Raw genomic sequence first — 23680 nt, 5'->3', positions numbered from 1 at the left:
GCATTTTCCCCTAGAGCGTGTTGTTCCAAGGTCTTGGACGTTCCCAGGGATGGGGAACCATCCCTTTGTTCAGCCATAAAACCTGCCCAGGTGTCACAGCTGAACAGGCTGGCCTGTTCCCCCAGCGGGGTGCTGTCCTGGGTGCAGATCCCTGAATCCCCCATTCCAATCCCTGGAGCAGCATTCCAGCCCCCTGCCATGCTCCTTGCAGTGTGCAGGCTGCAGCTGCTGCCCCTCGGTGCTGAGCAAGGCTCTGGCTGGGGTGTGGAGCCCCTGGCTGGCCCCAGCACGTCCCCAAGCTGCTGTTCTGGTCACATCCCTGCCACACACACACACCTCTCCCTCTCCTCGGTGGTTTCCCACCTGTGTGTGAATGCCTTGGCAGAGGAGCAGAGATGCAGAAAAGCAGCGCAGGCTGCGAGAGCACAGCCCCGGCTCTGTTCTGTTCTGTGTGGCTGCAGCTGCTTGGCAAAGCCTCCTGTGCCGGGCTCAGCCCAGAGCAAGGGCGAGGGGACAGCCAGCATCGCTTTTTTTAGTTTGCAGAGGTCTGGGGGGAAAAAAAAAACCGGAGCGTTTTCCTTGGCTGCCCTAACGGGACCCGGCGATGCTCCACGTGGGCAGCGGTGAGTAAGAGTCTTATCTTTATTTACTCGATGGTTTCGTGCCGGAGCTGTGGAAGACCTCTGAGGAGGAGGAGGGGCAGGTCCACAAGGAGCCTCGGTGAGCATTTCCAGCCTGGGGAGGGGAGGGGAGGGCTGAGCGAGTCGCTGCTGATTGATGAACTCTCCCGTGCAGGGCAGAGGTCCCTCTTTGCCTTGCACAGAGGCGCTGGGCTTGTTGGAGGAGCAGAACCAGCCCCAGCCTGGCTCAGAGAAGCTGCCAGAGATTTTCTTATTGCAGAGGAAACTCCCCCGCATCTCCTCCTCCCGGGTGGCGTGGGTGTCGCCTGGTCCCTTCCTGTTTGTCACCACCAGCACCCTCTGCTCTCCCACCTGCATCTCCAGCAGCTCTCCAGGACTGTCTGGGATATCTGTTATCTGTTTGGATAACCCAGGAGCAGCACCCTGTGGTCTGGTGGCCAAGCCAGAGCCCTGCAGGGTGCATTGTCACCATCCTCTTTCTTCTTCTGTGTGCCAGGATGTGCTGGTGGCATGGCTGTGACAGCAGCTGGGAGAGCCCCCAGGACTGAGCAGGGAATTCCCTCAGTGCTTCCCAGGCTGCTGGGATGGGAACAGGGATCCCTGAGGCTGATCTTCCCAAAAACCCAGCACTGCTCCCACTAAGCAGCTTAATCCGTGGGGCTGATGCTAAACCTCAGCATGGCTCCACGCTGAGGGTGGTCCTCTGGGATTAAGAAACAGTTCCCACCCCACAAAGTTTGGGTAAAAAGCCCTTTTTTCTGCGACTGCTGGCGAGACAGTGTCCTGCAGGAGCAGGGGAATCTGGATTCCTTGGTAAATCTACTGCCATCCAAGAAAAAACACATTTTAATCAAATCCAAGGCAATGCTGCATTCTAGACACAGGAAATATAGGCCATGCTCACAAACTGGGAGGCTGCGTCCCAGAAAACATCAAATGTGGAAATAATTTAGAGGCTGGAGGAGCAGAAGCAGCTCCACAGGCATTTTTAGGGCTCTAACACCCTCCAAGGCTGGAGATAGTGACCCCAGCACAGCCCTGGTGAGGTTTAGGGGGTTGCTGTGGTCCTGGCATGGTCCTGATGCACCTGTGGGACTAAAGGGAATATTCCATGCAAGGCTGGGAAATGTGGCTCATTAAAGAGGGGTTTGGCAAACAGGAGAGGTTGAATAAAAGAGGGAGGAAAATTCTTTGAGGACTGAAAAACACCACTGAAAGGCAAGGAGGGAGTGAGGTCCCTGGGGTTTTGCCAGAGGAGCATCCAGAGGTGCCTTGAATCCGTTCTGCAAAAATGTTCCTGGGATACAGCAAGCTCTGAAAGGGCCTTTTAATCCAGCATGGAAAGCACAAGAGAGCCAACAACTGGAAGCTGGAGCCAGACACATTTAAATTAGAACAAAAGGCACATTTCTAATAGTGAGGTAATTAACCACTGGAACGAATTATCAAGGGGAAGTGGTGCTTTCTCAGTCTCTTGAAGTTTTCAAATTAAGTCAGGATGTTTTTTCTGAGGAAAAGCTTCAGTTGAGCAAAAAACAACTGGAGGAATTTACTGCCTGTGCTGGAACGTCAGTCCAGACCCTGCAGAACACTCTGGCCTGAAAATCAGCTTTTTGACAAAAGTGGTGGAATTTTTAAGGCAAACCCAGGTTCAAGTAATTGCCCAGGAATGGGGAAAAGAAACATTTCCCAGCATATTCCTGTTCTCAGTGAAGCCAGGACCACTGCTCCTGCCACAAGCCATGCTCTTACACTTGTCACCTTGGGGCAATTCTTTGCCTTTTGGTAAATGTACAAAATTTGGAATTTGGAGAATGGTCTGGATGCATCCCCAGGGACCTGCTCTGGGTCATGGGGCTGCAGCTCCCTGGTGCAAAACCACCCTGGAAGCAGAGCCCTGTCTGAGCTGGGGCTCTCCTTGCAGGGCACTATAAATATTGCACAGATACATATATTTATATTTGCCTATTTACATTTCTATGGCACATTGACAGGCTCCCAGCAGCCTCACCATGGCAGTGGCCATGCCTGGGGTGAGGTGGTCCCTGAGTGTTTGGTGTCAGACAGCTTGGCTCTTCCTGTGAGCTGGGGCTGAGCTGGCAAGTCAATCACAGCTGTTCCATAGAGCTCTGGTCCTGTAATTACTCCGTGATTAAATAAAAACGTAATTCCTTCAACACCTCCGCACTCCTGCTTTATTGCAGGAGAGCCCACACAAGGAATTAATGTTTAAATAATGGCTTTTGTCCCCGGGAGCAGGCTCTGAGATAGGCAGCAAAATATTCATGCTCTGTCCCACGGATGGAAGGAGCAGCACCTTGCTGGGGGCCACAGAGGCGGCAGAAAATCCACTGGGATTTTCCCAGTGATCTCTGTCTGCTGGGCACAGCCTGTGGATGCAGCCCCCCAAATCCCCATCCCACTGGCACAAGGAGCCTTCCCTGGCGTGATACCAGAGCCTGGAAACTGCCTGGTAATTCCTGCAGCTGGGATGGAAGTTTGGTGCCTGGGGGAGCGCAGAGAATTCCAGCTGGTTTCTGAGCTGTCCGTCTTTTCCTATCGGCAGATGCCAGCTGGGACGTCAGTGCCTGCTGAAGAATTGTCTCTCCCTGCAAAGGGCGACGTGGTTTCAGCCTCTTTATTAAACCAGGCACAATCCTGTGCGCCAGCAGAGATGAAGAAAAGCTCCTGATAAGCGGGACTGGCCATTCCCTGAGTTTCCAGTCTCCTTGGTTACGGTACGCCACGCAGATGCTGCTCTCGGAGAGCAGCCTGTGAGCAGAGTTGGAATCCTGCACTGGAGGGGTTCCCCCTCTCCCTGCCTCAGACCTGGTGCTGCTGAGAGGGTGCTGAGCACGGGAGGGGGTGGGGAAGGGGCTCCTGCTGCTTTTGCAGAGCTGAGTGGTGCAGCCACAGCACATCCAATGGGCTCTGTGCATCCCAAATCCCAGACACGCTGCTCCCAGCGATGAGCAAAATTGAATGGAGGATGTGCTGCCTTTTGTAACTGATGTGAGGATATGGGGACTATTATGGGGCTCAGAGAGCCTCAGCACTCACCCAGCACCTCCAAGGAAGCCCAGGAGGGTGCTGGTCCCATATCCAAGGCACAGCAGGGTGCTAGTCCTGTATTCAGTGCACAGCAGGGTGCTGGTCCCATATTTGATGCAGAGGAAGATGCTGGTCCCATATCCAATTACAACAGGGTTCTGATCCTATATCCAAGGCACAGGAAGATGCTGGTCCCATATTTGATGCACAGGAAGGTGCTGGTCCTATATCCAAGGCACAGGAGGGTGCTGGTCCCATATCCAAAGCACAGGAGGGTGTTGATCCCATATTTGATGCAGAGGAAGGTGCTGATCCTATATCCAAGGCACAGGAAGATGCTGGTCCCATGTTTGATGCACAGGAAGGTGCTGGTCCTATATCCAAGGCACAGGAGGGTGCTGGTCCCGTATCCAAAGCACAGGAAGGTGCTGGTCCCATATCCAAGGCACAGGAGGGTGTTGATCCCATATTTGATGCAGAGGAAGGTGCTGATCCTATATCCAAGGCACAGGAAGATGCTGGTCCCATATCCAGTGACAGCAGGGTGTTGATCCCATATTTGATGTACAGGAAGATGCTGGTCCCATATTTGATGCAGAGGAGGGTGCTGATCCTATATCCAAGGCACAGGAAAGTGTTGATCCCATAACCAGGGACAGCAGGGTGTTGGTCCCATAACCAGGGACAGCAGGGTGCTGGTCCCAGCTCTAGAGCACAGGCAGGAGTGGCTTCAACACAAGTTTGCCACCCTGACCCCACACATGTGCTGTGCCCACGGTGGCACGTGCTGCAGTGCCACCCCAGCAGTGTCACCCAGGGCAGGGCAGTCCCAAGGGATTGCTGTCACCACGGCCAACCTGTGACAGCCATCAGTAACGTGATCCCCTGGCTGGTCAGAGCCTCCTGTAGCTATGGTAATGGACTACCATAATTCACAATTATAATGTCAGATTTAAACCCAGGGCTTGTGCAAAAGGATAAAAATATCTCTTTGCTCGTGGGATCTCAGTATTATTTGCTTTGCTATATTGGAAGCTAAATGCTCTCACGAACATCAAGTGATTGTGCCGAGATTAAACACTTTTCTTCTGTTTATGCACGTTTCACCCTTTTATAGTTTTATTAAAACGCTGGCTGCGCTCTCAATTAAGCAAAATCCTTCTGCAGTTGTAAGCACATTTCACAGGAATAAATAATTTAATCTGAAGGGTGTTTTGGGCTCAAAACCACAATGCTAAGATATTGGGGGGTGCAGAGCTGGGGAAGGGGAGCAGGCACAGACCCCACTCACACAGCTGGTTTGCACCTCCAGCCCACCCCAAAACCCACAGGGGCAAACAGGACTTGTGGCAGAGCCCACACTCCCCTTCCTGCACCCCATCACTCCTCTGTTGTCCTCAGCCACTGACACCTTTCATCCGAGGAGCCCAAAGCCCCCTGCACATATTAATGAATTCATCACCCAAACTGCACAGCTCGGGCTCCGCCAAACTCGCAGCCGTCGTTTCTCCGAATTTCGCATGGAAAAATCTGTCTGTTTTCTGCCATTGCTTAACCTCCAAATGTTGCTTTCTTGGCACTTTCCAGAAAGCACATGTTCAGGTTTCCAGCACGGAGCCCTGTTTCCCTGGATCCCTGCCCACGCTCCCCGTGCTCGGCTGAGCTTCCACGTCCCCCGTGCTGGTCCCGGGGCACCCCAGCACCAAACCCTGCCTGCCCTCCCTGGCACCTCTCCTGGGTGTGTTTGTACAGCACCAAATCCCTGTGAAATCCTCCCCCCAGCCACTGCTGGGAAGCTCTGGCAAAGCAGGATGGCTTTATCCTTGGGATGGCAGCTGACAAAGGCTGTGCTGCTGGAGAGTAATTAAAATGGACAGGTACCAAACCTTTGTCTCGAAACCCCCGAGACCTTGAGCTATTTCTGACACATCAGCACCAAGTGGCAGCAGCGTGACAAGCTCAGGGTCAGGGCTGGCTCTGAGGGGCCCTTCTCCCCAGGCACAGCCGTGGTGCCCTGGCTGATCCAGCCAGCAGATGAGAGCAGGAATATTCCTTAGGAAAAGCATTTTCAGCAGCACCAGTTTGCCCCAGTTTTGGATTTTTGCTGTAGGTGATGCCTGGGTGGGTTGGAGTCAGTGCCAGCCCAGAGCGCTGCTATGGGAATGCAAATGAGCCTCAGATCCGGGGTTTGCTTCTGCTGGGTGGGTTTTATTCCCTTTAAAACCCTCCCTCTGCTCCAGGTACCCCGGTGCCAGCACCAGGCTCTGGAGGGTTCCTGCTGCAGGAGCTCTCTCCCCAGCTGGTTTGCCATGTGCCACACGAGCACAAAGACCTTGCACTGTAATTAAGCTCTTGCTGTTCTTTCAGGACTTCGATTCAGAGAAATTCATCACTCAGAAAGAGCAGCTTGGCTGGGAGTTGAGGGAAAAACAACACTTCTCCCACAAAGCCAATGTGTGGAGGTTTATGCCCAGCAGTGGTGCTGCTCCCTCTTCATCACCAGGGTGAGCAAATGAGGACCCATCTCCTGCCCTCAGTCCTCTTATAAATTATTAAGCACAATCCAAATTACTGGGAATGTTCACTGGCTGTCCTGCTAAATCTAATTTGTATTAAGTTCATTTGGCAGCAATTTTCCTTAATGGCCAGGGTGGGTGTGTGGTAAAAGTGATCTCTTGGATATAGGTAGGAAAGGCCTCTGCGGGCTTGCACTCCAAAATAACAACCAAAAATTAATTATAGCCATTATAACAGCTCAAAAGTACATTTAGTGAAAGTGGAAAATAGAATGAGGATAATTATAGTGGTTTTTCCCTACTCTATCAGTCATTTGATGACATAGCAAGCTCCTCTATAAATATAGAATACATCAATAAAATACATCATACAGAACACAGAATATATAATGCATTATATAATATACAATGTAATTATAACGTGTATCAATGTATGATACGTATTTACCATATATTTATATTTAATAGTTTCTTTATAATACATATGCAGAATATATAATATTATATATATATGATTTATTTATAGCGTATAATGAGTATTCTGGACTTTTTGAATAGAGAGAGACCAGGAGGCTCTCAGGCACACATGGGGGTCTAGAGCAGAGCCAGCTCTGTCCTACTGGGGAGTCACTGAACAGCCCCACCACATCCCCCTTTGCCATCTGCATCTCAGCTTTTCCAGGAGCAGCAGCATCAGTGCCAGCCTAAACCCAGCCCAGCAGAGCCTCAGTCTCAGCTCCTTTCTCTGACTCCTCGCCCTGGCTTCGGGGCTTTTTCCCTCTCAGGGAGAGGCTCTGGCACCTGTGGGGTGGTTGATACTCCCCAGGTGATGCGGGATGCTCTGCCGGGATCGCCACCAGCAGGGCGGGAGGGTGGGGCTGGCTGGCTCTGAGGCAGGGATCCCAGCAGGACTTCAGCAGGGATAAAGCTCAGCCTGACAGGAAGGAGCCCCAGCCTGACAGATGGCCCTGAGCGAGGGGGAAGGCAGGAGCTGGGCAGGGAGAGCATCCTGCCTTCCTCTGGCAGACCCCACGCTGGGATGGGTGGTGAGGGACACTCTGGGCAGGGGGAGATCCTGGTTTTGAGGATTTAGGGTCACTCAGTGGTTCTGCACAGCACAGGGACACAATTCCTGCTCTCCATCCACACAGGGATGAGGAGGGTGGCTGAGGCAGCGCTGCTTTGGCAAATCCAGTCTGTTTGCATTTTCCATTTTCCATCCATCCCTGCAGTGCCACGCCATGCCAAAGACTCAGCTCATCTCTTCACAGGCCCATTTCCCCATTCCAAACCCATTTGGAAGTCACTGTGGCCAGTGCTGGAGCTGCCAGAGCATGAGCCCAGCCACAACAGCAAACAGCGAGCAGGGCAGGGGGAGGCTGAATAATTTCACTTCTATCCGCCCCAAGGAAAAATAATTTCACTTCTATCTCCCTTTTGGAAGGGACACATTTAATGGCAGAGAGTCTCTGTGCGTGGCAGCAATCAGGAATTAACTCACTGCGTCCAAGTGCCGTGAAATTGAATCCTGTCAGAGCAGGCAGGAGCTGAACACAGTGCAGGGGAGGTGGGGGTCCCACACCCCATCCTTCTGCCAGAGCCACCAACCCACCAGGACAGCCCTGGCTGCTCTACCAGGTGCAGCTCTGGGTGCTTCCCATCCCCCTGAGCAGAGCTAGACACAGAAAGAACAGAAACAGAAGAGGGTCACAGACCTGGCTAACCATTTGGGAGTGCAGTAAATGGAGCTCCCTGTCTGCTCTGAGAGCACTGCAGGAGGCCACAGAGCACCTCAGGCACGTGGTGGGATTCTCAGGGTGGTCTGGTGCAGGACCAGGAGATGGATCATGATCCCTGTGGGTCCCTTCCATCTCTGGAATTCTATGATCTCCTTGATGCTCAGCTCCTGCAAAGGTCCTGTGGTTCATGGAGGCAATGGGGGGACCAGGGAGGTGTCCAGCCCTGGTACCCACCTCAGCAGGAATTGGGAATTGCTCCCAAGCCTGCCCAGCTCACCAGCACTGCTGCTGGATTTTCCATAAGAGATGGGTGTGAGGAGCCAAAGGGAGCTCTGCCAGCAGAGAGCAGCTGGTCCCAGCTCCAGGAGTGCTGCAGGATGGCTCTGGACACTCAATCCTGAGTGATGGGCATCGTACAAAGAAGGAGCTCTTACAGAGATCACTCCTCTGAGGAAGGCTTTCCACAGGCACAGCCAGCAGAAGAAAAGAACAAAAAGAACACGCTTTAATTATGCTAATTAGAGACTTGGCAGCCTCGTTGCTTGATGCTTTTGCATTTGATGTGGAGACAGTTCCCTTTGCCAGGGTCTGCCCCTCCTGGAGAGGGAGGGATGTGGGCACAGGGGTGTTGCCCTCACCTTCCTGTGATCCCAGCTCTGAGGTGCCCTAGGGTGCAGGATCCTGCCTGACTGGCAGCACTCTCCCTTCTCCTGGGCTGACAAGGAGCCTCCACACTTCCCTCCCCACAGGCTCCATCCCTGCCAGCAGCACAGGGCAGAACTCTTGTGCTGAAAGCAGGTGAATGTGCTAAAACACAGGGGCAAAGGGAATAACTCCTGTCCTCCCACTCCAGGCTATAAATGGCTGTGGTCCTGCTCCTGGCTGGCTCAGCCATCAGTTTTGTGTCTCCTGAGCAGCCCAGGGGGAGCAGAGAACCAGAGCTTTCCCTCCTGTGCTGTGCACACACCGTATTTTCTGCTGGCCAGTGCTGATGGATGGTTTGGTCTCACCATCCATGAGCTTTGCTCTCTGGCTGCTCCAAGGGCAAACAATTCTCTGGACTCAGCCTGAAACGCTCCAGGCCAAGCATTGTTTTGTCCTGGTTTGTCATTAAAGGATGTGCACAGCCATTCCAAGTGACAGAGCAATTTCCTTTGTGTCCTGCAAAGCAAAAGGAAAAGAAAGAAGTCAGCGTATTACACACAAATCTGCTTTTCTTCTGCAAGTTGAAATAGGAACAGCTTAATTTCCAGCAAAACCAACCCTGTAGTAATTCCAAATCAAAGGCTTTGTGTCAAGAGAATCATTTTGCTACAGACACAAATAATGAGCAATTTATGTCACGTTTGGAGATTAGATTAAAAACGAGCTGCAAAGTGACACCTTGGCCAGCAGTGGTTGTAGATTTGAGAGGCCAGAGGTGGGGCAGCACTGGATGCCTGGCCCTGGGTGTCCCTCCTCCAGGTGCCACCAGTCAGCCTGGAGCAAACCAGAGTCCCTAGGGCTGGAGCCCCTCTGCCAAGGAGCCAGGATGGGGGAGATGGGGGTTCTCACCTGGAGAAGAAAAGGCTCCAGGGAGAGCTCAGAGCTTCTTCCAGTGCCTAAAGGGGCTCCAAGAGAGCTCAAAGGGACTTGGGACAAGGATTTGTAGTGACAGGACAAGGGGAATGGCTTCCCACAGCCAGAGAGCAGGGTTAGATGGGATACTGGGAGGGAATCCTTCCCTGGGAGGGTGCTGAGGCCCTGGCACAGGGTGCCCAGAGAAGCTGTGGCTGCCCCTGGATCCCTGGAAGTGTCCAAGACCAGGTTGGACAGGGCTTGGAGCAACCTGGGACAGTGGAAGGTGTCCTGCCCATGGCAGGGGGTGAAACTGGATGATTTTTAATGTCCCTTGCCACCCAAACCCATCTGGTTCTATGAAATCCCTCTGAGGAGCAACACTCTCTGCAAAGAGAAAAGCTCTGGCTTTTTCCTCCCAGAAATAGCAGAATCATTAAAAAAAAAAAGACCGATTTAAAACTAATTAGAGGCAATTTCTTCATCTGCTGCCTTCCTGCACGAGGCGAGGGGGACACGTGGGAGCACAGGGAATGTCACCCTGAGCAGAGCTGTCCCCTGCCAGGCTGCTGGCCCTGCAGAGCTGCCAGGACCGAGGGATGCTCAGGAACTGCTGACAGTTCCCGAAGTGTGGAAAAAAAAAAAGTGCTGATGTGAGCCCTGGTCCCCAGGCTCCCCATCCATCGCTGACAAGGAAAATGCTGCTTGCTGCAAGGCCGTGCTTTAAATTAGAAGTGAAGGTGAAGAATCCAACAGGCAAAACAAAATGCTGAGCAGTGCCCAACCGGCCTTTCAAGCTGCCACTGCCCTGTGGCTGTCCCGGGGGGTCCCGGGAGGTTCTGCAAATCAGTGCAGATTTCCCAGCCAAGCAAATGACTTGGAGATCACTGATGGAGAGGACAGATTTGTGCATGGACCTACATCCTCTTGTCCCAAACCTCTGATCAAGGAATAAGTTTGGGTCTCTTCTAGGAAAGAAGGGTGAGACTGAGAAAAGAGTTTTTTGTTTTCACAGATCTGGGGAAAAGAATAACAAGAAGGGACCTGTGTGTCAAAGAAGCAAATATTTTATTGTGTAAAAACCAAGCAGACATTAAATAGAGCCCCCCATTGACCCCACACCATGTGCCTTGCATGCCACTGGGAGGTGCCCAGGTGTCCCCCACAGGCTGGAGCCAGGGAAGCACAGATGGCTCCATCTTCAAACACCTGTGGAATTATGAAAGCTTCAGAGCTCTGCTGTTGCTGTGTCACACTGAGACCCAAGAGCATCCTCAAAGATTTTTGGGCAGTGCAGCGTGGGATGAGACACCTGGGCTGCAGCTCTGGGTTACAAAGGATGGGTTTTGTCCTTCCAGCTCCTTTCCCAGGCCATGGCACATCCTCAGCATCTGTGGCAGCCGCTGGGTTTTAATTAAAGCACCAACTCCCAAGTCAAACAACTGCAGGAGAACAGGAAAGTCCTTGTCCCCGCGGCTGGCCCTGAGCAAAGCTGATGCGCTGGGAAACGGGGCAGGAGCATAAGGAAAACTTTTGTCCAAGACCAAAAAAAAGTTTGTAGAACCATCCCATGATTTCTGTGGAGCCGTTTGAGGTCTGTGCTCACGTGAGGTGGCTCTGGCAGGAGCAGGGAGGCCGTGTGCCCAACGTGCTCCTCGTCACTGCGGGTCGGGGCCAGCTGCTGCGCTCGATCCAAACAAATCCTGCAGAAAGTGGGACGTCGCATTATGCAAATTTGCTTCCTGGAAAGAAATGTTTTATTAACATGCGCTCCCTTCGTGTGTTGGCTTAGTCAATTTGGTCACAGCTTGACATCCAATAAGTTACTCTAAAGGCAATGGTTTTACAAAATGTTTTTCTAATCTATTTTAAACACTTAATTACAGTTGTGGCGCATTCATTAGGGACTCTGCTTTCAAACCTGGATTGCAGCAATAAATCCTAATTCTCCAAGTGTCAGTTGCAATCTAGACATGGCATCCAAGTGGGTGTCAGAGGCTGTTGATGACTGGGGAAGGATGCCTGGGCCAGGTGGGAGTCCCATCCTCCAGAGAGGGAACCCCCAGCGTCCAGCCCGAGCTGATTTCTAATCACCAAAAGAATTGGTGGCCCTCATTGGGCCACTGAGGAGGCAGCACTCGAGGGCCTTGGGGAATGATCTGCTAGGTGGTGTGGGAGCTGAGGAATGCTGTTTTTGGGAAACCCCAGTGCATTCCGAGCTGGTGCTGTGGACAGCTCTGGGGCTGTCCCTGGCACCAGCAGCGTCCCCATCGCAGCTCTGAAGGTGCAAAGGCAAGGGGCGGGGGGGACCAGCCAGGAGGAGCATGGGGACTGCTGCTGTCCCCCCTGTCCCCACACACTCCTGGCACCAGCACAAGAACCGAGGAGGGGCAGCGGCTCAGGGCCAGCATCCCAAATGTGCTCTGAGGCCATGCCATGGACGGGACCTCCCCCAGTGGCCACCACAACCTCTCCCGAGTGGCCACTGGAACCTTCCCCCAGTGTCAGTGGGGGAAGGTCCTGGTGGCCATTTCAGGGAGGTCCTGGTGGCCACTGGGGTCATTCTGCAGCTCAGACCATGACCAAAGAGCTGCCAGGGGGCCTGGGGTATCCTGGGACACCCCTCCAGGAGATCCCCTCAGCAGTTACCTTAATCTTTGCCCAGGTATTTCTTCATGATGCTGCTGACATCGTCCTCCTTGCCCTCGGCCTCGGCTCGGTGGCTCTCGGCGCTGGAGCCCTCCCCGTCCCCTCGCGGGGGCTGCGGCCGCCGCTTGACGCTGTCGGCGCTGCGGGAGGACGGGTGCGAGCCTGAGGACGAGGAGTCAGACAAGTCCCCGGGCTCTGCCCTGCCCTTGGCCGTGCCCTTGGTGTCCGGAGAGCCCGCGGTGGCCTCATCCTCGAAGCGCACGGTGAGGGGCCGGTGTCCGTCCCTCCGGTCCCGGCGGGCTCTGGCCAGGCTGCTGGCCGAGCGCGACTTGCGGATGGCCGGCACGAAATCATCGAAGTCAACCTTGGTTCTCCTCTCGTAGTTGAGGGTGGGTATTCGCCAGCTGAAGGGGTCGCCGGCCTTGCCCTCGCCCAGCGCATCGCTGGACAGGGAGCTCAGCAATCCCTCCGGCTCCTTCCCCAGCTCCACATCCTCCAGCGACGGCTCCAGGCAGCTCCTCCAGGAGCTCAGCCTCGGCACCTCCATCCCGGCCGCCGGGGAGCTGGGCCGGCGGCCGGAGCCGTCGAGGGCCGGCAGGAGCGAGTCGTAGGAGCCGAATTTCAATGCCTTCCTCAGCGCCGGCAATCGTGGGGGCTCGTCCGGCTCCGAGGCCATGCTCCGCAGGCTGGAGGAGCGGGTGAGGCTGGCACCTTCCCCTGCCTGATCCCCCTGCAGCCTCCCCGGGGGCTCCTCGGCCGCGGGCACAGCCCTGCAGCGCCGCAGGGCCGAGGCTCCGGTGGTGCGGTAGATGGGCAGCGGAGACGGGTCCCCGAGCGCCGGCAGCCCCGGCTCCCGCTGCCGCCGCAGCTCCTCCACGTACTCGGACAGGGCAGCAGAGCTGGGCACCGGCCCCGAGGCCACCGAGAGCGACCCCGAGGCCACCGAGAGCCTCCTCCTGCTGGGCACCGGCGGGGACACGGCGCTGGGGAACCTCCCGTCCGCAGCTGGGGAGCTGCCCCGCCGCAGCACCGATGGGGATGTCTCTGCTATCCCATCCACGGCTTTCTTTGGGCTCGTCTCTGCTATCCTATCCACGGGTTTCTTTGGGTTCTCCATCTCCTCTTCCTCCGCCAGAGGTTTTCCATATTCCCGTCTTCTGGCCCCCAGCAGGGGACTCGCTGTCCTCCCCGGCTCTGCGCTCCGGCTCAGAGCAATGTCCTTAGTGTCTCTGCTCACCCTGAGCAACAGAAATTGGTGTTAGTTTGGGCTGTGGGATTCCCAGTGAGCGGGATGTCATTCAGCAAGGACAAGGCTGAGCAGTGAAAAGCTGGCATTGCCATGGGAATCTCGGATAAACTCACTGCTGCATCCAGCAGTTGGGCAATGCCCAAGGATTTTATCTTAAATAAGCCCAGGTCAGCCAGCCTGGATAATTCATGGTGTAGAGCATGTGCTGTGACCAGCTTCAGCTCTGCCAAGCCAGCACTTACCTCCAAATATCCTTTTTCTTGACAGATTACAGCAATATGTAGGATTTATTTTATTTCTGTCAAAGCCAAAGATTATTCACTAAAATTTTATGAAGCCAACTCGCGGCGCACCCCCGACACATCTCAGCGTTATTGCTGGGCATGTTTCACCCAGGCTGCTGCACAAACAGTTCTGGTCTGCAGGAGCCCTGCAACACCTGGGCAGTGAGGAGGGGTGGCCAGACAGGGCCACATCCCAGATAAGGAACAGGACGAGGTGCAGGAACCTCATGGGATCCAGCTCTCCCAGCCCTGAGGATCCACAGCAGTATCCCCAGCCAGGCTGATGCAGTCACCAGTGGGGTCACTGGTGTCACTAAGCCCCTGATGGGACACTTTATGACCTTCTCCAAGCACCTACATCTACTTGCTGGTGTCCCTATTCCCAGATACCCCATCACTGCTGAGCCCAGGGAACCCAGGGCTGGCCTGACTGGGAATTCTGCTGGGATGTGAATTCGGGGGGAAAAAAAAAATTAAAAAAAATAAAAAAAATGGAGGAGGGAAAAAGAGGGAAGAGGGCAAAGCAAAGCAGCAGTACCCAAGCAACAAACCCATCTCTGGGAGGGAGCAGCAGTCAAGTTGTTGGTGGCCCTAATGGAGCTCCCTGCCTTGGGAATGCTGTTGCCATGGGAATGGGGCGGGACGCTCGGACCAGGCTCTGCTGACCCCCGAAATAATTTACATGAGATGAGCTGAAGACAAACTCCAGAGCTGAGAAATACATGAGTGCAGAAGGGAAGGGGCAGCAGAGCAGCTCCTTCTTCCCAGCACAGCCCAGGGCACAGAGCTGCCCCCTGTCCTGGTACTGCATTTCCCTGCTCATTAAGCCAGCCTAAACCACTGGATTATTCAACACAAAAGGAATTAACCAGAGATTTCCTCTCCCTGAATCACTGCACCCTTCAGGGCCATCCCGTGCTGATGCTGCTGAAGCACTGCAGCTGATTAATAGTTTGAGACATTGCAATAATGCTGGATTTTAGGATCCCAAATTGCATCTTACTTAAATGGCTGGTGTAATCCTTCGGTGAGGTTTTGTACAGAAATTGCTCCATTCATTCTGTACATTTCCAAATAATGTTGTAACCTGTGTGCTGCATGAATGGCTTTCATAAATTAGACACCAGCATCAGGGTTTTTATTTGGGTTTTAAGGCTGAGATAAAAGTGAGTGGAGAGGTGAGAACCACTAATGGGCTGTGAACAACATGCTGTATTTATTGTCCTGTTCAGCATGATGGACAGCTCCTGCTTTTATGAAAATCTTTGGGGTCTGAAATGGAGTGAAAGCTGCAAAGGTGGGATTGTTCCAGCATCCATGGCTGGCAAGGGCCACACAGCCCCAGAGTCCAAGCAGGGACCTCACACTCTCCAGGCACTGGTTTCCAGCCAAAGGCTAAAACTGCCCCATCCATCCTTGTCTCTCCCAAGAGTCCCCATTTTCTGCACCCATTAAACTATCAGAGGCAGGGTTGGATGGGATATTGGGAAGAAATTGTTCCCTGGGAGGGTGGGGAAGTCCTGGCACAGGGTGCCCAGAGAATCCCTGGTTGGAGAATGCCAGGTTGGGCATGGCTTGGAGCAGCCTGGGACAGTGGACGGTGTCCTGCCCATGACACAGGAAGGGACTGGATGATATTATGGTTCCTTCCCACCCCAACCACTCCATGATTTGTTTCTTCAACTATTCCCTCATGCCTACCAAAATCCCCTCCAAAATCATGGCTAGTCTTCCTCATCCTCATCCTCCTCACAAGGCAGGACACAAGACCAAGATGGTCACACCCCATCCTGTGGCATCCTCTGCTCATCCAGAAATCCCTGGCGAAGGGCTGATGTGCCAGCACAAATTCCCAGGGCTTGGAACGACCCCAGGAAGTCACAGGAGGAAGGACCATGAGCCCCTCCAGCCCTGAGCAGAGCCCTGCTCCTCCACCATCCTCAGGGAAGATGATTTTCCCAGCAAAAGGCAAAAGATGCCGAGCCTGGGAGGCACCTGGAAGCCAACAGAGCTCTGCAATCTGCCATTCACACCAAACCAAATGACATACAACAATAATTAGTGAAGATTACATAGCAATTAGCATGATTACAATTATACCAGTTGAAATAATTTATACAATAAAATCCACACATGCTTTGCAACACATGACCAGGGCTGAAAGTGTGGCTGGGATGCTTTTCCTGGGAGCTCATAAAAAAAGCCAAGACAGCTCCATTTCAGGGAGGGAAGAGACACTGGCCTCATTTTTTGTCAGAAGAGGATTTTCTTGTCACACTGTCATCTACACAAGAGCTCCCAGTTTCCCACGTAATGATTTGCTTTTGACACAATCAAAAATCATGGTTAAAAATAAACGTGTTGGATCCCCAGCAGCCTTGGGACCAGGGCTCTTGGGTCCCAAGACAAGGCTCTGTGAACCCAAGTGGGAGGGGAATTGCTGTCAGGGTGATCCTGGAGTGATGCCAGAGCTCTGGATGCCACAATCCTGCGGGATGCAGGATGGAGAGGCAGATCCTGGGCTGTGGATCCACTCCCTGACTGCACCTCTGGATAACACAGCACAACCCTGACCCGCCTGGAAAGGGGCAGAATAAATACATAAACTTTTAAATTGGCTTCTTAATAAAAAAAGAAAAATCATATTTATTCCAACCCTGTGCTGTGCCATATTTATGGAGGCTTAGCTCTGCTGGCCAGCATTTTGTACAGGCATTTAAACAGCAGAGAATTAAAGGAAACGTTAATCAAAGCTCTCCCTCCTGTAAGCACACGGGTGATAAGAGCCCCTGCTCTCCTCTGGCTCTTGCCAGCTGTTTGCTCAGCAAACCCCCCAGATGTGGTGCTGAGCAGCCAACACGAGCAGGACTCGTTTTTCATTACTAGGAGCTTGTGTAAGACAAAGGAATCTTAATAAGGAAGAGCTGGTTTCCCTGATCTCATTTTTATTACCTCCCGTCTCGTCTCCTGCTTGTTTGCATTTCATCCCCTCCTCACCCTGCTTCTACCTTAGACAAGCTGCAGCCAAACACAGCTCCCACAGCAGCATTTGCAATTGGCCCAGGACAGAGGGTGGTGGTCACACTGTGGCCAGGGCTCAGGACAAATTGCTTTTCACAAGGCAGCCCAGCAAACCCCAGAATCACTGAAAGGATTCTGAATAGGAATCCAGGAGCATCGAGTCCCACCTGGGACCAAACTTGTCACCCACCCAGAGCACTGAGTGCCACCTTCCTTGGACACTTCCAAACCTCTCTGGGCAGCCCCTGCCAAGACCTGACCACCTTTTCCACGAGGAAATTCCTCCTGATGTCAGACCTGAAAGCCTGCACATCTTTTACTATGAATCCAAGGTGTTTCAGCTCAGAAATAAGGTATTAGCCACAATGCCTGTTTTTCTGTCATTCATTAATGATCAGAGTTGGGCCATTTGGTCCAAAACCTCCTCAGCAGCACTCAGGAAGGATCTTTTTTGTTGTGCAGGGTCCCAATGAGCTCAACTGCTCTCAGGGCTCCCACTCATCACTGCTCTATGGAGGGTGTCCCTGCCCATGGCAGGGAGTTGGGATGAGATGATCTTTAAGGTCCCTTCCAACCCAAACCATTCCAGGATTCTGTGATCTCCCCACAGGTCTCTGCCCTGCCTGACTGCTCTGAAACTCTGCTTTGTACCTCCCCAAACTGCTTCAGCTCACCCAGGGTGTTTCCTGCCGGGGAGCTGCTCTCTAGAACATCAGTTCTGACAACTGTGATTCTCCTGTACAAGGCAGGTGTGGGCTGTGGGGACAGAGCTCAGAATCAGAGCATTAATACTAATGTCTGCAGTGAAACTGTGCTCCACAACCCTGACAAATTCTCTCGTTTTGGAGCATCTACCTACACACCTGCAGGGAGCTGCAGTGAGCTGTGCCCAGCCTCAGCCTGGCACCTGCCCTGGTTGTGGGGAGAAAAATTGGAAAAATAGTGATGAATGTCCTGAGACAGCATCTCTGGGAAAGCAGCAGGGTGGGGAGGCCCCAATCAAAGGGGCTGCAGCAGGGGCACTGCCAGCCCTGCCCACCCTCAGTTTGGATGGTTGGCACCTTCTCCACCTCCCCTACAGGGGGATAAAAACACCTTCCTCCTCCATCCTCACCACCTCCCTCCACAATCCTGATTTACAGAACTTTTCCAAACTCAACCAATGTGATTGTTTCACAAATGAAACACAAAGAATCAGTTTCTCTGTGACCCAGAAATGGGGGGTTTTTTTCTGGGTTGAGTGGTCCTTCTGATGGGCACCAATTCAGGATGGGCACCTGGGCACCCACAGAGCAAAGAAGGGACATTTGGGCTGTGCAGGTTCTTGGGCCCCTCTCCAGCTCTGTCCCAGCCCATCAGCATCACCATCAAAAATTAACATATTTGATATTAAAATGGTAGAAACGCATCCCTCCCCCTCAGCAGCGAGCATATGGCATACAAATCCTCAAATAGGCTGCATTGCCTCTTTAAATTATCTCCAGAGAATACATCAAGGGATATTTTCCTGCTTGAAGCATGTTTTTGATGTAGTGACTTTCATCTGGTGTTTCACTGATCCTGGCGTGGCAGTGACTGCCTTCCTTGATTTGATGTTTTGACCTCAAACACCACAGGTCCCGCTGAGCTCTGCTCTGCCCATCCCAAGAGAGCCCCCCACATCTCAGCACCCCCCAACAGACCCAGGATGGGCTGGGGGTCCCTCACCTGATGCTCTGGGTGCTGTGGCTGCCCATGGATGGAGCTGAAACGCTCCCGGCCGCGCTGACACTCGCCAGGGACGTCCAGCCTGTGCAGGAGCTCCGCCAGGACTTGACACTCTCTGCAGGCTCCAGGCTGAGCACGGAGCCAACACTGGAGCAGGCATCCCTGTGGGGACAGGAGAGAGCTGTCAGCTCTGTCCCTGCAGGCAGGAGGGGCCGTGGGTCACTCTGGTGGTGACACAGGGCACAGAGCGAGTGGTCCTCGCACCTCCACCACAGCAGCTCCAGCTCCTGGGCTCTGCTCGGGCTGGTTTGTGGCACCAGCACAGAGAAAAGAAACCTTTCCAGGCATCCTTGTTGCTGCCATTCATTATTACATCAAGCTTTTGCCGGTGCCCAGGAGAACCCTGCACTGGCGGCTGTGCCTGGGGCTGGAGCAGCAGTGACAGAGCCAGTGTGACCCCGGGCACCCCATAGAGCCCTGCACACCCAGGGACTTCCCCAGGGCTGGAGCTGCAGTGACAGAGCCAGTGTGACCCCGGGCACCCCATAGAGCCCTGCACACCCAGGGACTTCCCCAGGGCTGGAGCTGCAGGGACAGAGCTGCTGTGACCCTGGGTACCCCACTGTGCACCCCTGGGCTCCCCCAGAGCCACAGCTACCCCAGCCCACCCACCAGGAGCCCCCAGACCAGTGCAGTGGATAAAATCCTCTAGGATCTCAGTTTTCCTTTAAAGCCACAGATCATCTTCATGTCTCAAAGCACAGCCCAGAGGAGGGGATAAGAGCCAGAGCTCCCAGGGAATGGATCAATGTGGGGCACACAGCACCAGCACATCTGGATGCCAGTGTGAGCCCTGCCCGTGCAGCTGCAGCAGACGCTGCTTCAAAACCGCTCAGTGCAGCAGCTGCTGGTCCACGAGCCGTGGCAGAGGCAGGCACAGGCTCTGTCCTTTGGCAGCAGCATCTCCCGGGATCACTCACGTGTCTCTCCCGGAGCACAGCGACTCCCGCGCCGTCCGCACGCTGCAAGGACCGGGAGAGGGTCAGCGACAGCCCCCAGACCCACCCCGAGCTGCAAAACTTCCCAGCCGGTGTGGTGGGGCTGAGCCGGGGAACACCCCAAAACAGCCACAGGGAGTGGGGCTGGAGCGTCTCCCTGCTGCAAACGGGGCCCCAGGGCACAAGGAGGGAGCAGAACCGGGAGGGATGCTCGGGGCTGTTCCTGCCGGGAATCCCTCCTCACCTCCACTGAAGCATCAGCTACATCGGAAATCACTCTTCTTTTGGGAAGCAGTAAGTGTCTAAGCTCACGGTTTCTATCTCACCCTTCCCTGGTTTAATCACCACACTGAGCAAGAGCAAGTGGTGATAAGCACACCTCAGCTTCTTTTTTTTTTTTTTTTTTCTTTTTTTCCCCCTTCTAAACTCATTTATCTGTTTTGTCTCCATTTGTCATGATGCCCCTTTAGCTGCGTGGCAGAGGGGAAAATTGAAGAGCTTTAGAAATAACACCTGAAAAATGCACTGGGGTTCTTTCCTCATTTTTTTACCTGGTAAAACCCTCTACCCAATCACCCAGATTCACTGCCTCCTCCAGCTCCTGGGGACAACCCAAGCAGGATTTTCACATGATGAACCCAGCACTGGGACACCAACAAACTGCTGCCAGGGACCTGCTGTACCAATGGGGCTATTCCCACCCTTTTTTTGCTCACTTTAAGCTGGGTAACAAGGGATTATTTCAAAGGTGACACTTTCCATGAAACCTTCTATTAACACAGTTTTTTGCTCATACGTGCAGCACAAAACACCTAAGGATGAAGACATGAAGCTACTCTGTGTTGGGGAAGTGTTGGGGAGAGGGAAGATGCTACAGGAAAACCTTAGTTACTAAATAACCATGAAACAATAGGATGGCCGGTTGAAGCTAATCCTAAAACAATGCCCACGGCCAGAGGGCAAGACCAAAGCTCACAAAAGACTTGCCAGGGTCCAAAGATTAGCTCTTAGAGTTTAAAATGTAACACATTATGCTAATATAAGGATTCCTATAGGCTGCAGGTAAACGCTATAAAATTTGTGTTTTGTATTAGATTGGTTCTTGAAAATTAGAATATTCATGAAGTAAGATTTACTGTACTGCAAACGGGAAGTCGGTCTCTTTTACTCCTTTACTCTCCCTCTTCTCTCCTTTTTTATCTCTTTAATCCTGCTCTGGGGTAACACCGATCTCCTAGCAGGCTTTTATAACAAACTGCAACTCTAGCTTTTGTTTCTACAGAGTCCTGACACCGCAGCTCTGGGTTTGTGCCTCTTCCTGCAGAGCAGCTGAGGCTCCCCCGGCTCCCCCGGGGCTGTCTCACCTGCCAGCGTCGCTGTCGTCGCTGTCCCGCAGCCCCTCCAGGGCCACCTGCAGGTCTGCGATGCGGCGGATGGACGTGCCCAGGTCAGCCTGCAGCGCCTGCCTCGCCTCTGCCAGCTCTGCCAGCTGCTGCTCCTGCACAGGGGACACCGGGTGAGGGTCACCTGGGCTGTGGTGGGGCGGCTGTGGAACCATCCCATCCTCAGCCCGGTGCTCCCGGTGACTATTGTACATCATGATCTTTGGTGCTGTGAACATGAACTGCATCTTCCAGCACTCTCCAGGGCTTAAAGGGGCTCCAAGAGAGATGGAGAGAATTTTGGATAAAGGCATGGAGTGATAGGGCACAGGGAATGACTGCCCACTGCCAGAGGATGGGGATGGATGAGACACCAGAAGGAATTCTTCCCTGTGAGGGTGAGAGGCACTGGCACAGGCTGCCCAGAGAGGCTGTGGATCCCTGGAAATGTCCAAAGCCAAGCCTTGGAGCAACTTGGGATAATGAGAAGTGTCCCTGCCCATGGCAGGGAGTAGGACAGGATGAGCTTTGAGGTCCCTGCAACCCAAACCATTCCAGGATTTACAATCTGACACAACCCACACGGCTCCACGGACCCAGCATCGCCCACCTTGCACACCAACTTGGCCCTGCACCCATGTCCCTCACATTCCTGCCCTTGCAGCTGGGCAGGAGCCCTTCCTGCTGCTCCTAAGCCATGAGAGGGCAGAGAGGAGGGAGCAGCAGACCCGCAGTGATTGAAGCTGCCAGCTGTGAAATCGCCACGGCAGCGGTGACAAGGTGAGGGATGATTTGAGACAGGCCACGGCTCAGGAGCTGGCACGCTGTCACAGGCAATAATGGAAGGCCTGGAATCACTGGGCACACGGGCCCCAGGGGAAGAGCATCTCAGTTCATCAGAACATGGGAAGGAACAGCCCCGTTCGGGTCGCGTGGTGTCACGGCGGCTCTTGCGAACGCGCAGATATCGGTGAAAACCTCAGCAAGTCTCCTGAAATTTGGTGTTTCCAACCCCTCCACTTCCCTCCTGGCTCAGGCAGAAGGTGGAAAGGAGCTGTTTTATCCAGGGAAGTGTTTCATTAAGGACCTCAGGGGGTCAGAACGGGCAGACAGTGAGACACGAACCCCTGAGAGGAGAAGAGAGCCCCAGGCTCCGGGTGCCTGTGTTCACCATTTGGGGCTGCAGGGGCAGGGAGTGAAACCACTGCCTGACCAAGAACTCAGCCCTTCCACAGGCTGGTAAGGGCCTGTGTTGACCCAGCTCCTCATCTGCGGGCTGTGGCACAAATTAAACATAGTTCAGTCCTGCATTTAATTCCACTCCTCTGTTCTGCTGTTGTTAACAGGGACGGGCAGGAACATTCCCCTGCCAGCACCCCAAACCTGCTTCCTCTGGCCACAGACACAGAAATCCCCAGGGATGGCTGTGAGAGCAGCAAACAGAATGTCCTGGGGGATGGAGGGGTCCCCCTGGCTGGTGGGGTCCCCCCTGACCTCGCTGCCTTCTGCAGGACACTGGGAATGCTGAGAGGAAAGGGACCATCCCAGGGGATGCTGCAGAGCTGGGGCTCCACCTGCACCCCAGAGCATCCCTGGGCATCCACACTTTGTGGCACCCACTGGAGGGGGACCTGCAGGGCACTGGGGTGACACTGGGGTCCCCTGCCCACAGACCACCCATGGGGTAATTTGAAAACAGAGCTGGCACTGCTCAACCCCACATCCCAGCTGTCCCAAATCTCATCCACGGAGACACCTCACGTTTGTCTCCACACCCTACAATTGTCTCAAGGAAAGGAATAATTTTGCCAATGTGATTCAATTTCAGATGGAAAAATACTGTCTGCATAACACAAACTGACAAGGCCCATCCCTGGCACCCAGGGAGCTGCTGGACACCTTTGACACACATGGTTTCAATCTAAATGTAAATCCAAGCAGCTTTTCTCTTTTCACAGTTCCCTGTGCTGGGAACTGACACCCTGACACTGGGTAGAGCTGGATTTTTGTTTCCTCTGAGCAGAAAAAGGGGTGGAATAAAAGGGAAAATATATCAGTTGAGAAAACTCATATAATTGGGCAAACTGCACCATGGCTGGACCTGAGGGGCTGAAAGGAGCATCCTCTGCTGTTAAACCCCTCTTGGCACCAGCATCTCTGGCTGTTTCCATCAAACCAGTCAGACATGCACAGCAGGGCCAGCCTGACCAGCTCAGAACCCCTGGCTGATGTATATTTTATCATCAATAAATAAAATATACGTTCAGCCTGGCTCTGAATACATTTCCAAACCAGATTCTCCTATTCACACTGGGGGAGAGGTTGCCCCAGAGCAAAGGTCTGGCTCTGCTGGTGGGTCAGAAACCATGATTTTAGAAGGCTGAGGTTGATTGCTGCTGACAGGGAGCCTGGATTAAAGGTTTCCCCAAGACAAGGGGACAGCAGCTTGGCACCCAGCAAACCCACAGGGTTTGGACTCCTGTCCTTGCCCAGGGGCTCACAGGAAAGAAATTCTGCACATGGAAGGGGATTTCTAAACCTGCTTTTTCTTAAGAGGCTTTTTTTTTTTTTTTTTTTCCCCACTAATTTTGTCTCAGAATTATTAGAAGAGAAGCTAAAAGGAGATAAGCAAAACCAGCAGTGAAATGATCCGTGGGACTCCAAAGGATTCCCAGGCTGGCACTGAGGAGCATCCAGCACCACGTCCTTGTCACCTCCTTGTATTTTTTGTTTGTGGTTCTGCTCTGACACCCTCTCTGCTCGCTCCCATCCACCTCAAGTGAAGTGTAATCTAATTAGTCCAATTTGGATCCACTTCTCTCCGAATAACTTAGCGGAATTCATCCATCATTATTATTTTTAATTAAGCCGTTAACTCGCAGGTTT

The 23680-nt window shown here is 53.3% G+C and overlaps 1 protein-coding gene across 1 annotated transcript in view; it reads right to left on the bottom strand.

Moving 5' to 3' along the window:
* Nucleotides 1-10555: 10555 nt before the first annotated feature.
* The window catches only part of MYO18B (myosin XVIIIB), a 61264-nt gene continuing 48139 nt past the window's right edge, over nucleotides 10556-23680 (bottom strand). Inside the window, 5 exon segments of the mRNA XM_056503969.1 lie at nucleotides 10556-11246; nucleotides 12154-13391; nucleotides 18415-18576; nucleotides 19395-19436; nucleotides 20777-20910. Coding sequence (XP_056359944.1) covers nucleotides 12155-13391; nucleotides 18415-18576; nucleotides 19395-19436; nucleotides 20777-20910 — 1575 coding nt within the window. The 3' untranslated portion in view covers nucleotides 10556-11246; nucleotide 12154.

This window comes from Oenanthe melanoleuca, chromosome 15 (assembly GCF_029582105.1).
Source record: "Oenanthe melanoleuca isolate GR-GAL-2019-014 chromosome 15, OMel1.0, whole genome shotgun sequence".
In the NCBI taxonomy this organism is placed as follows: domain Eukaryota; kingdom Metazoa; phylum Chordata; class Aves; order Passeriformes; family Muscicapidae; genus Oenanthe; species Oenanthe melanoleuca.
The sequence above is the reverse complement of the archived record's forward strand: the minus strand, read 5'-3'. Positions and strand labels throughout refer to the sequence as shown.